General features: G+C 41.6%; 1 protein-coding gene across 4 annotated transcripts in view; it reads right to left on the reverse strand.

Moving 5' to 3' along the window:
• PDSS2 (decaprenyl diphosphate synthase subunit 2) overlaps positions 1–12978 on the reverse strand; it is a 105760-nt gene extending 92782 nt beyond the window's left edge. Inside the window, exon 1 of one of the 4 annotated variants that reach the window (XM_052672525.1) lies at positions 12661–12977. In XM_052672525.1, the coding sequence (XP_052528485.1) occupies positions 12661–12896 (236 nt within the window). In that variant the 5' untranslated portion in view covers positions 12897–12977. Of the gene's footprint in view, positions 1–12660 lie in introns of all 4 variants that reach the window. The other 3 variants (XM_052672514.1, XM_052672542.1, XM_052672535.1) reach the window with 3 other exon arrangements.
• Between the last annotated feature and the right edge of the window lie 416 nt (positions 12979–13394).

Here is a 13394-nt window from a genome sequence, read left to right on the forward strand (position 1 = left end):
GGGAAAATATAATGTAGGTTTGTTACCTCTTTTTCATAAATCAGACTCAGGCTAAATTTAAATGCATGCCAAATATGACCTAAATTTGTCACATCTTCAACAAGTAATCATACTCCAGAACAGGAAAATAAGCATCGCTTCAGCCCCAACAGCCCAACAGCCCACAAGTAACAGATAAAGTTACCATTTTATGATTGTATATAGTTATAAACACATAAAAGAAATAGTTTAAAAGCAAGGGGAATATTTCCTGAAATAAGGATAGGAAATTAACACCAATAAACCTGTCCCTATATTTTGCCCATCTTCTAGGATGACTGCATGTATTTGGTTACCAGTACCTCATTTAGTTTTACGTTATATTTCTGCAATCCTTCACAATTTCCCAAAGCAACAGATATCAATGGGTCTCACTCTTCTCTTTTACAGTTAAAAGAAAAATATGTTTCTGGTGATATCTTCTAAACATCCAAGTTGTTCCCTGAAAAGCTGGACACAGACCAGAAATCAAAAGCAAAGAAGCAGTCTTGTTCAGCTGAGCAACACACAACAGCCCATTAGAGAATTATGCAGCAAGAATTATCCTTTTCCACTGCTAACGTAGTAAAAGCTCTTCAGGGAAGAGCTGAGCTCACCTGTAACTTAATTTAAAACCCCAAGTAATTAATTAAAATAACGTGGATTTCTTGTGAAGGAATCATTCAACATTCACAGGGGAGGGAAGAATGTAAAATTATTTATATCAGCAAATGATGACATTTCGAGATAAGCTAACACAAATTTCTATTTTGAAACAATCAGGTACAGAATCACAACATGCTAAGCATAGTAAGCACCTTTCATTTGCCATAACCAGCCTGCAGGACTCTGCCTTTTGTGTCTCCGTAGTAAAAATAAATGGTTTGTGAATTCATGAAAATCATAAGCAGAATTTAGAGCCAGAGAAAAGCTACTTCTCTCACTTTATCTCTTTCTAGAGCTAGTCCAGCTCTAAATGGTTATTTAGCCCTTGCTGAAGAAAGAAAGCATTTCCCATTCTTGATATAAAGATGTAAAACCATCTCCAAAATATGCATAATGACACGGGTTAAATGTATACAAGGTTTTATCATCTGCTCTCTTAACAATACACTTCTGGAAGCAGAAAAGTCTGAAAATGGAAAATTGCTACTTGCACATCATCGCTTCCCAAAGGCTGTGAGGTTTGGGTTTTCCTTGTTAAATGTGAAGTGTGAAGTGTACAACTACAGTCTTTCAGTAATTAGCAACACTAGCTGCAGGTTTAATATGCCTGCATTGCACTCTATATAGTGCAGCAAGATTCATTCCATGTAGACGTGAAGCAATAACAGATATGTTATTCAATGTATTTTCTTTATTTATTTTATTTATTTAATTTTTTAAAATTTATTTTATTTCAATGTATTTTCTTGCTTATCTAATAATCATATGTGTAAGGACTCACATTTGTTTGTCTCCAGATTTCGTACCTGTCCTACAAATCTTTCAAGCGTAAAGGACACTGTTTCATACAGCATAAACCTTTGCTTTCAAATTTCTTTCAAAAACCAAATGAAAAACGTTTAATGAGGTCCGGTGACAGTAGTTGGTAAGCATTTAAATTATTTGTGAACTCACAGGAAATTTCTTTAGTCTCAACACTCACTACTTATTCCTCCCAGTATCACTCTCTAATATAGTTCCTGGTCTACTCCTCCATTTATCATAGCCAGAGAAAATCAGGACCACAAAGGCTTAAACGGTAGATTTCCTAAGGCATACCAGGGTGTACACACTTCCCAAACTGTTCAGTAAATAAGTCTTGTTTATACAGAGCTTCACCACTGGAGAATATGAAAACAGCTTTCAATATTTAATGCCTACATGCGCACCAAGGTAATCCAAAGCAGCAGAATCACCCAGGGACAATACATTAACCCAAACCTGGTATTTCTGGCAAGTAAGTCATCAGCATTTACAGTGTAAGAAGGAGGGAGAGGGATTCTAGCTGTGAAGACCCCCCAGCTTTGGGTTGTAATGCATGTTCAGTTTTTAATAGCCAGATTAAAAAACAAAACAAAACAAAACATTGGATAAATGAACTAGCAGGAAGATGGTACATCAGAAAGAATGCTGTGGACTGAGGAGAGGACGTGTTAGAATTAAAAATGAAAGCCCTCAAAAGAAAATATTAAAAGCAGGCAACTGCGTGCACCAATCTTATATAGCATAACATCCTCAGGAGGAGCAGAGAGGGAGCCTGCCTTGTCCTCCCGTGTGGCTCCTAACAGCTGGGAGCCCAGCATGCACACCAAGTAGCACACAGACACACGTACCTATATCCATGTGAGCCTCACCACTGCTCTCTGAGCTGGTGAAACTTCACACTGCAGGCTGGCATCTGCCAATAACATCATGCTTGTGGTAAGTCAAAAAACATAGACATCTCAAATTTTTGTTCGTAACACTCTGCTAGTGAAGCTTAATCGTTCTCTGACAAGCCATGGTGAGAGGAGCAAAAGATTCAAGGGAGCTCTTAAAGACTTAAAAGTAGAAAAGAAAATGAGAAGAAGAATATTCAGCAAATATTTTATTCGAGGGAAATTTTGAAAGAGCAAAACCTAACAAAAACTTCAGCTCTTTTGAAGTGTGACAGAAACAAGAATTGCCAAAATATGTTCTCCCCAAGAATACGCATTATGTTAGGACATATTCTTCCTCTTAAAAGAAAAGAAAAATGAAAGAAAAAAATCCACCAGCAGCAATATGATCCCAAGTGATTCACAAACAAAAAACAAGCCTGCGTTTCTGTTGCTATAACATAACATAGAATGCTCTTTTTTTTTTTCCTCTGATGTCATTTTTATAACCTTATTTTGGAATTTGACTATTTTAAAACTTGGTTGCTATGACAGATTACAGTCATTACGCGGATTCATTTCCTACTTTCCTGCTGGCAAGATAATTTGATTCAGTTTTATGAAGTTATATTATGGACAAAAGACACATAAAATATACTGTAAATTCCAATACTAGAAACTCCTTCAACATGTTCCGTTCGTTGAATAAATATGTATTAGAACAAGGGCTTCCCCACACTACCTTGCAGGTCTCTGCATTTCCAGCTTCCTTGAGTCCTCTGAACCTTATTTCTGAAAACAGCCTTTTCAGGTAATTACTCCTACCAATACATGAAATCTGATTTCTTGCAGAGCCTATCAACAACCTCCCACACTATCTAAACTAGGAACCAGGGATCAAGAACAGATATGCTGAAGTGATCTCTTGTACTTTTATACTTCAGCTTCCACAGGACAACAAAGGCTTAGGGAAAATAAGTTTTTTTCCTTAAGATCCATTTTTAATTATTCAAAGATGTCGAACCAGTGAGATTCACATTCAGAAGTCTATTTTTAAAAGCAAGATCCAAATATGAGCATAATGTAGCATTAACATCGCTGCAATTATTTTTAACTATGCACACAGGGTATCTTCAAACAAACCACATTAAATCAAAAGCAGTTGGGAATCAGAGACAGGAGAAAAATCTCTCCCGGCATAATATGCATGCATAAAAGCAACACTCACATACTGCAGGTACTTTTTACTTTCTAGTCTGTGAAAATATATGAATTTTCACAACGTGAAAGCAGAGCCACTGCGCCATACTCAGTCTCAAAACTCACCACTAATTTAACTGGGAACACAACGCACCTTCAGACAAAAACAATCACTAACAAACACACAAACTCTAGCACAATCATTTTTCAAACGCTTGAAAGAAAGATGAGTTTCCACATGTGATCACAAAGCTTTGTGATTTATGTACTGGACCCAACAAGCAGTAGATTCCATTTAGCTTTTAACAACTTGAACTATCTGTTAAGTTCGATTAAAAGCAATCTTACCAAATCAGCTCATGACGGTGCTTCTGCTACTGGCTAATCATTCAGATGACAACCAGACACAAAGCTGCTGGCATGGCCCATTAGCCTCACGCTGCCTTAATGAGGACAATGTACTGGTAGGATGGTCTCACACACGCACATGCTGTTGCCAACCCAGACCTACTTTGTGACTGAAAGAAAGTCGTTGTTTTTTCGTTTGTTGTTTGTTTGTTTGTTTGTTTGTTTTTGAAGTGCAACATATCTACAAGACAGAAAAGGAGAAAAGAAGAAGCAGCTACTGTTACTCTGAAAAAGGGAAATGGAGTGGAAGGAAGGCAAAAAGCAAACAACCCTCTCTTGTAATTTAAGTGCAAAATGAACAAGAAGGACGAATGCAAGAGGTGGAGCAAGCTGGTGCATCTTTGTAGGAATAGCTAAGGATTAAAGAAAAATGACTGTGGCTGAAAAAGTTCCAGCAGGCTGAACCATTCCTGGAGTTTCTTAGTTAACTCAGGTTTAGAGTCATATTTCTAAGCCCTACATATCATCACAAGTACAATCTAGCTGGTTCACAGCACATTTCTGGTAAAAGCTCAGGCGTAACGAGTCACATCAGTTTTCCTATATGATCAGTTCTCCTTCCCTTACACGAATCTTTCACAAAGTGAGAAGGGAGAAGAAAAATTAAGTAAAAATGACTGTCAATGCCACAGAACTGGCAGGGACAATTCAAGGACAGTAAAGCATCTGCTACAGAATTTAAACAAATTTTGAAATAGATCCCATTTTTAAATTCATAGTGTTCCTTTATAGTCTGCCAGGTTTGTCTCCTGCGGTAGTTCCTTTAGGGCAAGTGCTGTAGACAGTCTGCCTACCCTGAGGGAAACTAAGAGAGTCAGAAGTGGGGTAAAGGAAGGTTATTAATAATTTAAAACAATGGTCTTCCACCCCCGGGAGAAAGCAGTGGCATCAGCACGGAAACATCTAGATGCTTGCTTGTATTTGTGCTTCTCCAACTTGGTATCTATTCAGGAAAATACAAAGTACTGTAGAGGACACGGTGTTATACATATGGTTCTCTGGACCTCTGAAAGGGATCACCAGAATTAGTTAACAGGGATTCCCAAGGCCACAGGGAGCAAAGTCAAACTGGGAGGCGGCATCAAAAACCACAGCATGGCAGAGGGAAAATATCTTGAGTAAGAGAAAATACTTCTTGCAAGCTCCAACATACAAATGTCACAAAGAGCAAGAGACCACGGAAAGTACTTTTACCCCTAACATTTAAAAAGGTGAGTTAAGTTTTTGAAAAAGAAGATTCATTGAGTGAAAATTGTTTCCAGTGATCCAAATACGAATCCTGATTACTCTATGACATCAGCTCTCATTTGTGCTTTATATAATGGCATATTTGGTAACTACCTTCTGGGTTACAGAAAGAATGATTTTGAAAATATTCCCACTTATTCAGTACTCTTTTTCTGCACAGGGCAAACATTGACATAACAGTCATTCGCCACTGCATTAAACTTGCAGGCATTACAAATCATTTAAGCGTAGAAAAGATCAGATGTAAACTCCAACAATTACCTTTATTTGAAAAAGCTTCTCAGGCTGCTGTGTACATAATGTAGAAGCAAGCATGCTATGGGCTTGTTCAGCATCAGTCAGCCCTCTCTGATTTTGGATACACTCCCTGCCTTTGTTTATTTGTATTTTTTGCTCTCTGTAACAACCTGAAGGGAGGTTGTAGTGAGCTGGGGGTCGGCCTCTTCTCTTGTGTAACTACTGATAGAACTAGAGGGAATGGCTTCAAGCTGTGCCAGGGGAGACTTAGGCTGGACATTAGGAAATAAGTAGCTCTGAAAGAGTGGTCAGGCACTGGAATGGGCTGCCCAGGGAGGTGGTGGAGTCACTGACCCTGGAGGCGTTCAAGGAACATTTGGACGTTGTGTTGAGGGACATGGTTTAGTGAGAGCTACTGGTGACAGGTGGATGGTTGCACTGGATGAACTTGTAGGTCTTTTCCAACCTTGGTGATTCTGTGATTTTTGTTTTAGCGAAACACTACTTGCTACCGAAAGAAAATGCTTTGTTATTTATACAGTATCTTTTAAAGACTGACCAGCACTTGAATCTGTTTATTACATATTCAGCTTCTTTTTTACACACTGGAAGCCGAAACTTAAGAAACCACAAAGTTTTTCATTCAATTAGTATGAGTCATACACAAATTTCTGCTGAAATCTTCAGACTCGGAAGAAACAAATTACTACATAATTGATCATTACAAGACAGACACTCCTACAGGCACACACATTCCCTATAGAAATGTAGAAATTATCAGTATCAGGGCAGCTTATTCTTTCTCATTAAAAGAAGATTCTATTAGCACATCCCAAGCAGCATTTTCACCTGAATACATTTAATTTACCAAAACAAGCCTACATTGGTGAAATAACACATTCCTCGTAAGTACAGAAACGTAGATTCAAAATAAATATTCAAATGAGAACCACTGTAAAGAATACTATTAAAATGAAAGACAAATTAATTTGCAGCCTAACTTTTACTCATCCATGCCGCAAACTTGCTACTTGATCACACTTTGCTTATGGTGGCACAACATTCGGCAAAAGCTGCTATTGTACCACACAGCTAAACATCCTTTGCATCTTCAAGTACACACTTCCATAAACATCCAGCATCTCTGGCAAGTCCATGGCCATGAGGATGACTGTCTTCACCTTCTTGAGCTCTGCTTTAGGAATACTTGTCAACATTTGTTTGGATAATATGCTTTAGCTTCAGGAATAAGATTCTCACTGCCAAACCCAGTAAAAAGCATGTTTTATTAAACTCAAATGTAATTCAATTTTAATAAAAAGTTAAGACCCTTAAATGTGAACTGTGAAGCTCAAGCACAAGTGTACAAGTTCTGATGCAATTCTTATCTTCTTAATCCTACTGACAGCTCTTCGAAAGAGCAGAAATAATTACTGGGCACAAGCATTTGTGTATGTGAAGGTAATGCTACTGGTGGAGAAAACTAATTAAAAAAAACTTGCACTGGTAAAATATGCAAGAAGAGAGACAAAAAGTAGAACTTGGGGGGGGGGGAAAACAAGCAGCGTTTATTTAATCACCTAATTATATCTTACTAAGGTATAAAGGATGAGTGTGACATGCAGAAATGCATTCTTCTTTCCCCTTAACTGGATAAGCAGTATTTAATGGCTAACTGAAAATAACAGTGGAGTCCATAAATACAATGAAAAAAAGAAGGAATCAGATGCAGAAGGAAATTTCAATCTGCATGTGAATCCACAACTGATTTAATTTCCTCCATGTCTTTTCACCTGCCAAAGCTTTCCATGATAGCTTTTTGAGAGATCATCCAGCCAAAATGCAGGGAAAAACTGATTTTGAGGGGCAAAGAATTGTTTGTTTCCAAGTAATAGAAATGCCTGTGGAGCACAAGCATTTATAAGAGACGTAACATGACAAAATTTTTTGGTAACATGACAAAATTGTGGTACTGATAGGAATGGGAGGGTGGTTGGACTAAATGATCTTGCAGGTCGTTTCCAACCTTGTGATTCTGTGATTCTGAAAATTTTTTTGCAGCTATTACTCAAGCCTACCAAGCCAGATTGAAAGATGGTCACAAAAGTTGATTTATCCAGGAGAGAGCAGCCTTTCCTGAAAGAGATGTGATGAGATCTTGATGTGGCAAAGCCACAAATGCACTCCAGTGCTTGAGCTGCTGCTCCCGAGAGCACTGCTGCTTTGATAGAAAGCGTTGCAGAACGCTTTAGGGAATAGTCTCGCCGAAGTAAAGTTAACCTGGTTATTACCATCAGCATTCCAGTAACCTGGCAATTAGGATCAAATATTTAGAGCAGGAAGACACGTCCACATTTCTGACATCACCACAAAGACTTTCTGCAGAGGTGCACTGTGTGTTGTTAGCTTTAGTGAACAGTGCTTCCAGACCTCCCAAGCCAACAGACTTCTGCAGTAAACACAGGAAATTACACACCTGCTACCTCATAGCTAGCATCTAACAGCATTCTGACCACAGCTATAAAAATTGCATCTCTACATCACAAAAACATTTTTTATAAAGCATTCCAGAGGCTGAAGAAAAGCCAATAAAATGCAGTGAATGCAAATTAATTTTGACTTCTGATCCAGCAACAGCAGGAGAGGTATGTCATATACCCCATCCCCAAGCTCCTTTGCAGATGCAGGATCTCAGTACTACTCTGAAGACTACAGCAAGTTGGAGCTTTAGAAAGCTATGTGCAGGCAGAAGCCCTCAGCTGCGCAGAGCCTCTGCTCATGGCTGCTGGCTGTGTGCAGTTACCCCGCTAGCTACAGCCAAGCACACGGACACCTTTGTTTTAATAGCCCAGAAGAAAAAAAAACAGCATTTGGAGGATGTTGCAACAAAGCTACTCACAGTCAGTCAGAGCACACGCAATTTTGAATAAGGGTAGTTGTAAGGTCACCTTTCTGTGAGACAAAATACAAATTGTCCACAAATTGGCCACAATTCCACCCCGCAGGGCTGGAACAAGCCCCTGTATCTGTGCTGCAGACGCTCAGTCATCCACACAGGAGGACAAATGAACGCTGCATCTAAAGTGACAAGATACACGTCACCAAGCAGAGCCATTCCAAGCTGACAGAGAAACACAACCATCAGGAATGTAACATTATCAGACATTTTAACTCAAAAGCAGACCATCTTCAAGCTGCTCTGGATTGCATGCTACACTCAATGTTTAGAGCAGCTAAAGACCAACCTGTGGCAGGCAGCAGCAGAACAAATCCTGTTCGATCGGGCTTTTTTATTTCTGCAATAATCTAGGAAAACTGCAACTAAGTCTACACAAGGATTTGTCACCAACAAACAATTCTGACAGAACTAAAATATAATCATTCCTCCCACACACTAATGATGGAATGACTAGAGCTAAATGGTGCCCCATAATAATTTTACGTGTATGAAGTGTTCCATTTCATTTACTGATATTATAAAAGTGATGCATTGGCCATAACGTTTACTGTTTACAATCTGCAATAAGCTATATCCTTCTCAGGGGAGATTAAATAATCAAGAAAATGTTATTCGCACTGTGTATTTGAGGAAAGTAGATCGTGGTGCCAATTACAGATTCTTTCCTATACTAAAAAGGATGTACGTTAGCCTAGGAAGGCGGGAGAAGCGAAGAGAGAGGATCAGAGAGGATTGGATTTATTTTCTTCCCATCTGAAAAGAAGTTCACATGCTCACTGTTGGAAAAAATTCTTTAGTTCAACAAAGCCTGAAGAGCAAAAAAATGCTAATGTTAGTTTTTGGTAGTTGCTGAAAACACTTCATTATAGGGCAAGAAAAATGAAAGCTCTGATGGACCATCCTGTGACTCAGAAGGCTACAAAGAAAGATCCAGCAGCAGTTAGCATGCAATTCTATTTCCAGAGTATCTGTTAGAGGTGAATATTTTAATGACAGCATTTGTTTAATGTATTCTTTATTAATATTGTTTATACACCATTTTCCACTGAAACATCACAGAGACCAATGCAGGCTATAATGAACTAAGTGTAATAACCTCCAGAAAACAGATGTTGCATTATTCATTTTACAGATAAGTACAAGCAAGTATGAAAAATTAAGTGACTTCTCTGCTCAGAGTGCCAGAAGCACAGCTGTGAATATAATCCAGATACCCCAACTTGCAATGATCTGTTAACCACTAAACATTAGCCTTTCTAAAATGAAATTCAACCTTCCCTCCCATTTCACTCTCCTTCTGACAAGTCTGGCAAGGCCAGTACCGAAGACGTTCGCTTCATGTGGCCGACTCAGGAAACCAAAGCTTAACAAAAAAATCAACAAAAGACAGTTGGCCTTACCACACGGTAATTCCAAAATCCCTTGTTGTAGGGGTCAGTTACCCGTCACTCTGCTTCAGCTGCACAGTCAGCAATAGCTCACGAATTTAAGGCTGCTGGCCAAAAGCAGTCTGGGTCGGAGGCATCGGGGGTCGAGCATCACCCCCAGAACACCTGCTGCAGGCCTGATTCATGGCAGGCACTGAAACCCATGAGCTGCCACTGCTGCATCCAACGAGGGGAAGGAATGGATAGGATCATCAGAGAAATGTATACTGCCCCGACAGCTGCTCTTCCACATGTCCTGTCTCATGTGGACTGTTATCTTTAAGCTGCTTTCCCTAAGGCTCTCAGCACTGGGCTACGTGCCGCAGCAGCCTGGTGACCCAAAACAAGGCAGAAGGTTAAAAACGCTTATCAGCATTCCACTTACACTGCATGTTTTCAGTGCTGTAGCAGTGATGCTCTACAGTGTCACAGTTCAGAATTTATGCTCCTCAAAGCCAAGGGTTTTCTACCAACGCATAAGAAACACATTATGGTCTAAGGAAGACTTTAAGAAGCAAGCTGCCCAGAGAGGTTGTGGATGCCCCATCCTTAGAGGTGTTCAAGGCTAGGTTGGATGGGGCTCTGGGCAGCCTGGTCTAGTATTAAATGGGGAAGTTGGTGGCCCTGCATGTGGCAGAGGGGTTGGAGATTCATCATCCCTGAGGTCCCTTCCAACCCAGGTCATTCTGTGATTGTGTGTGCAGCAAAGAGTTTAGACAGAAAGAAAAAGGAGGGGGTCGGAGGAAGACCAACTTTTCACAGCCTGATAATGAGGAGGAAACAAGGAGGAAAGCTTTAAACTAAAAGAGGGGAGATTTGGATTGGATATTAAGAGGAACTTCTTTACTCAGAGGGCTGTGAGGTGCTGGCACAGCTGCCCAGTGAAGCTGTGCATGCCCCATTCCTGGCAGTGCTCAACGCCAGGTTGGTTGGGGCCCTGGGCAGCTGAGCTGGGGGGTGGCAGCCCTGCCCACAACAGAGGTTGGAACTGGGTGGGCTTTGAGGTCCCTTCCAACCCAAACCATTCTATGATTCTACGATTCCATGAAGGAAGAAACAAAGGAGAAAAGCACTGAAAATCCTACTGGTCAAAGAAGTTAAAGAAAATCAACACAGCTTAGAAATGACAATGTACAATCATAATTTGTTTGTCAACACCTACTATATACAACCTCAAAAACACACAGGAAGTGGAAACTTTAGAAACAAGTGGAATTAATCAATTTTAAGCAGTCTTCATATGGTCACAAAAAAGAAAAATCTCTCCAAGTGTTTGAGTACTTAAAGGACATGAACATTTTTGCATTCACAATCTTTAAGCTTAGAATTGAACAACATCACACTCAAAAGCTTTCCAAAAAAGTCACCAAAGAACATATTTCAGATACCTACGCTTTAAAACAATTGCATGAACGCACAATAAAACTATGCTGGTTCATACATGTGGGCAAAAATCAAAACTTGTTTCCTCAATAACTATGGTCAGACCACAGACCCCAGGCTTCTCACATTAACGGACTTCAGTAACACTCAAGCATACAACAGCCAAATTTCAGCAATTTGTTACGAATCAACAGTCTCAAGATTCACACTGTTGAAAAGCTATACCATAAAACACAGGAACATACAAATTGTGCATTGTTCCAAGTGTACTAAAACTTGACAGCATGAAATCTACTCTTCTTATAATATTAAAGTCAAGACCATTGGAAATGCATGCATATCAAACCTTTGGAAATATGAGTGAGGTAAATTAGGAACATGCCAAATAAATGCACACACTTTTACACAAGTAAATACTGAGTACTGTTTTTTATAGAATTTTAAAGAAATGAACAGAGTCAGTTCTCCAGGCCCTGTGCCCAACTGTATTCGTGATAGCGTTCCACAAGCTACAGGCTCAGAGATTCAAGTCCAAAGCAGCCCATGAGCATCACTTCAAAAAAAAGCTCTTTCCTGAAATATTCATCCACAAAGTCACAAAGCACAGGGTTCAGCCTCATCCACAAACAAACCAGAAGTACTACACACTGAGCAGGCTCTCAGATACACACTGACGTCCAGTTTCAGCACTGGGGGACTTTCTGATACTCCTACAGCTATAATGACAACTGAAGAATGTGTGGTGATCCAGGCCTCCTGTTTGCTGCATTCTACCAACCAGTCCTAAAAACAGATCCAAAGGCAGAAAAACGTTCTGTCTCTGTCACTTCCTTCACACAAGCACATCAGAAAATCACAACCTTTTCTATAGAGCTTATCATAATACTGCAAGCTGTTGGTACAAATGTTCCATCCCCCCCCCCCAAAAAAAAAGAAAAAAGTATCTCTCCAGCAGTATTTTCTGAAGCCAGATATTTTCTTCCACCTCACTGGAAAAGCCCCATTTGCCCCGTGCACCTCTCTTTGTTCAGTTCAAAAAATTCAGATTTGCAGACACAGACCTTGAAAAATGCATCTTGTTTTGGACAGCATTGCAGCATCACTGCAGAGACGCCAAGGGCCATCACACAGCTACATTTTTGAATCTCAAAAAGCAAAGTAGAAGACCGATCTGAGTACGTACTAATTTGTGGCTTACACCTGTTGACAGATATTTTGCATAGCAACCTCGCGTTTGCACAGCACCTCGCGTTCTCTTAGTTGTTGTGCTTTCAGCCACAGCGATTCAGGCCGATCGGTTTCCCCGGCTGTCCCGCTATCTCCTCACAACACAGACCCAAAAGCCGCGGGCGCGGCGAGGCCAGCCCCGCTCCTCCCGCCAGCAGTGCAGCTCCCGAGGCGCCGCCGCCCGCCCCCCAGCACGGCCGCGGGCGCTCACCGGGCGGTGTCGAGCAGCGGGTGCTTGGTGCCCACCAGCTTGCGGACCTGCATGGCGATGTTGCTGAGCTCGTCACTCAGCAGGCACCGCAGGCTCATGAAGGACGTCGGGTAGCCCACGATCTTCTCGGCTTCCGACACCACCTGGCTCCAGGGCGCGGCCGAAGGCGGGCCGCCCCCCGAAAGCCCCCGCCTGCCTCCGCCGCGGCCCGCGCATCGCAGCAGGGTTCCCCACATCCCGCCCCGCGCCGCTGCTCGGCCCGGCTCAGCCTCGGGCGGCGGACCGGCGCGGCCTCATCGCGCCCTGGGGGCAGCCATCTTGCGCGTCGCAAACGGGCCGTAAAGTGAGGCGGCGCGGCTCTCCCCGTTTCGCCCGTCTTCCGCGCCTGACGGCCTCTCGCGGCATCCCCGCGTTGAGGGTCACGCAATACTCCGAGTGGGGAGGGAGCCGCGAGGATCGCCCAGCGATTTCCCCAGCTCCGCACATCGCTACATAAAATTCACTCCCTGTGTCCCAGCGCTCCTTGATCTCCAGCACTCGGGGCCGTGCCCACCGCCCTCCGGTGCGGAACCTCTTTCTAACAGCGACGTCTGAGCTCTGCTGCTTAGAGGCAGAATTCTGATGAGAAAACAGCCCCATTGACTGCATTCCGGTGAAAAACGGGGCATTACGTCTCTTACCTTTCTAAATACGGAGTACATCTCACGTGTTGCTCCACGTGATTGAAGAGCTAC

This window comes from Tympanuchus pallidicinctus, unplaced genomic scaffold (genome assembly GCF_026119805.1).
Source record: "Tympanuchus pallidicinctus isolate F22 unplaced genomic scaffold, pur_lepc_1.0 scaffold1, whole genome shotgun sequence".
Lineage (NCBI taxonomy): Eukaryota > Metazoa > Chordata > Aves > Galliformes > Phasianidae > Tympanuchus > Tympanuchus pallidicinctus.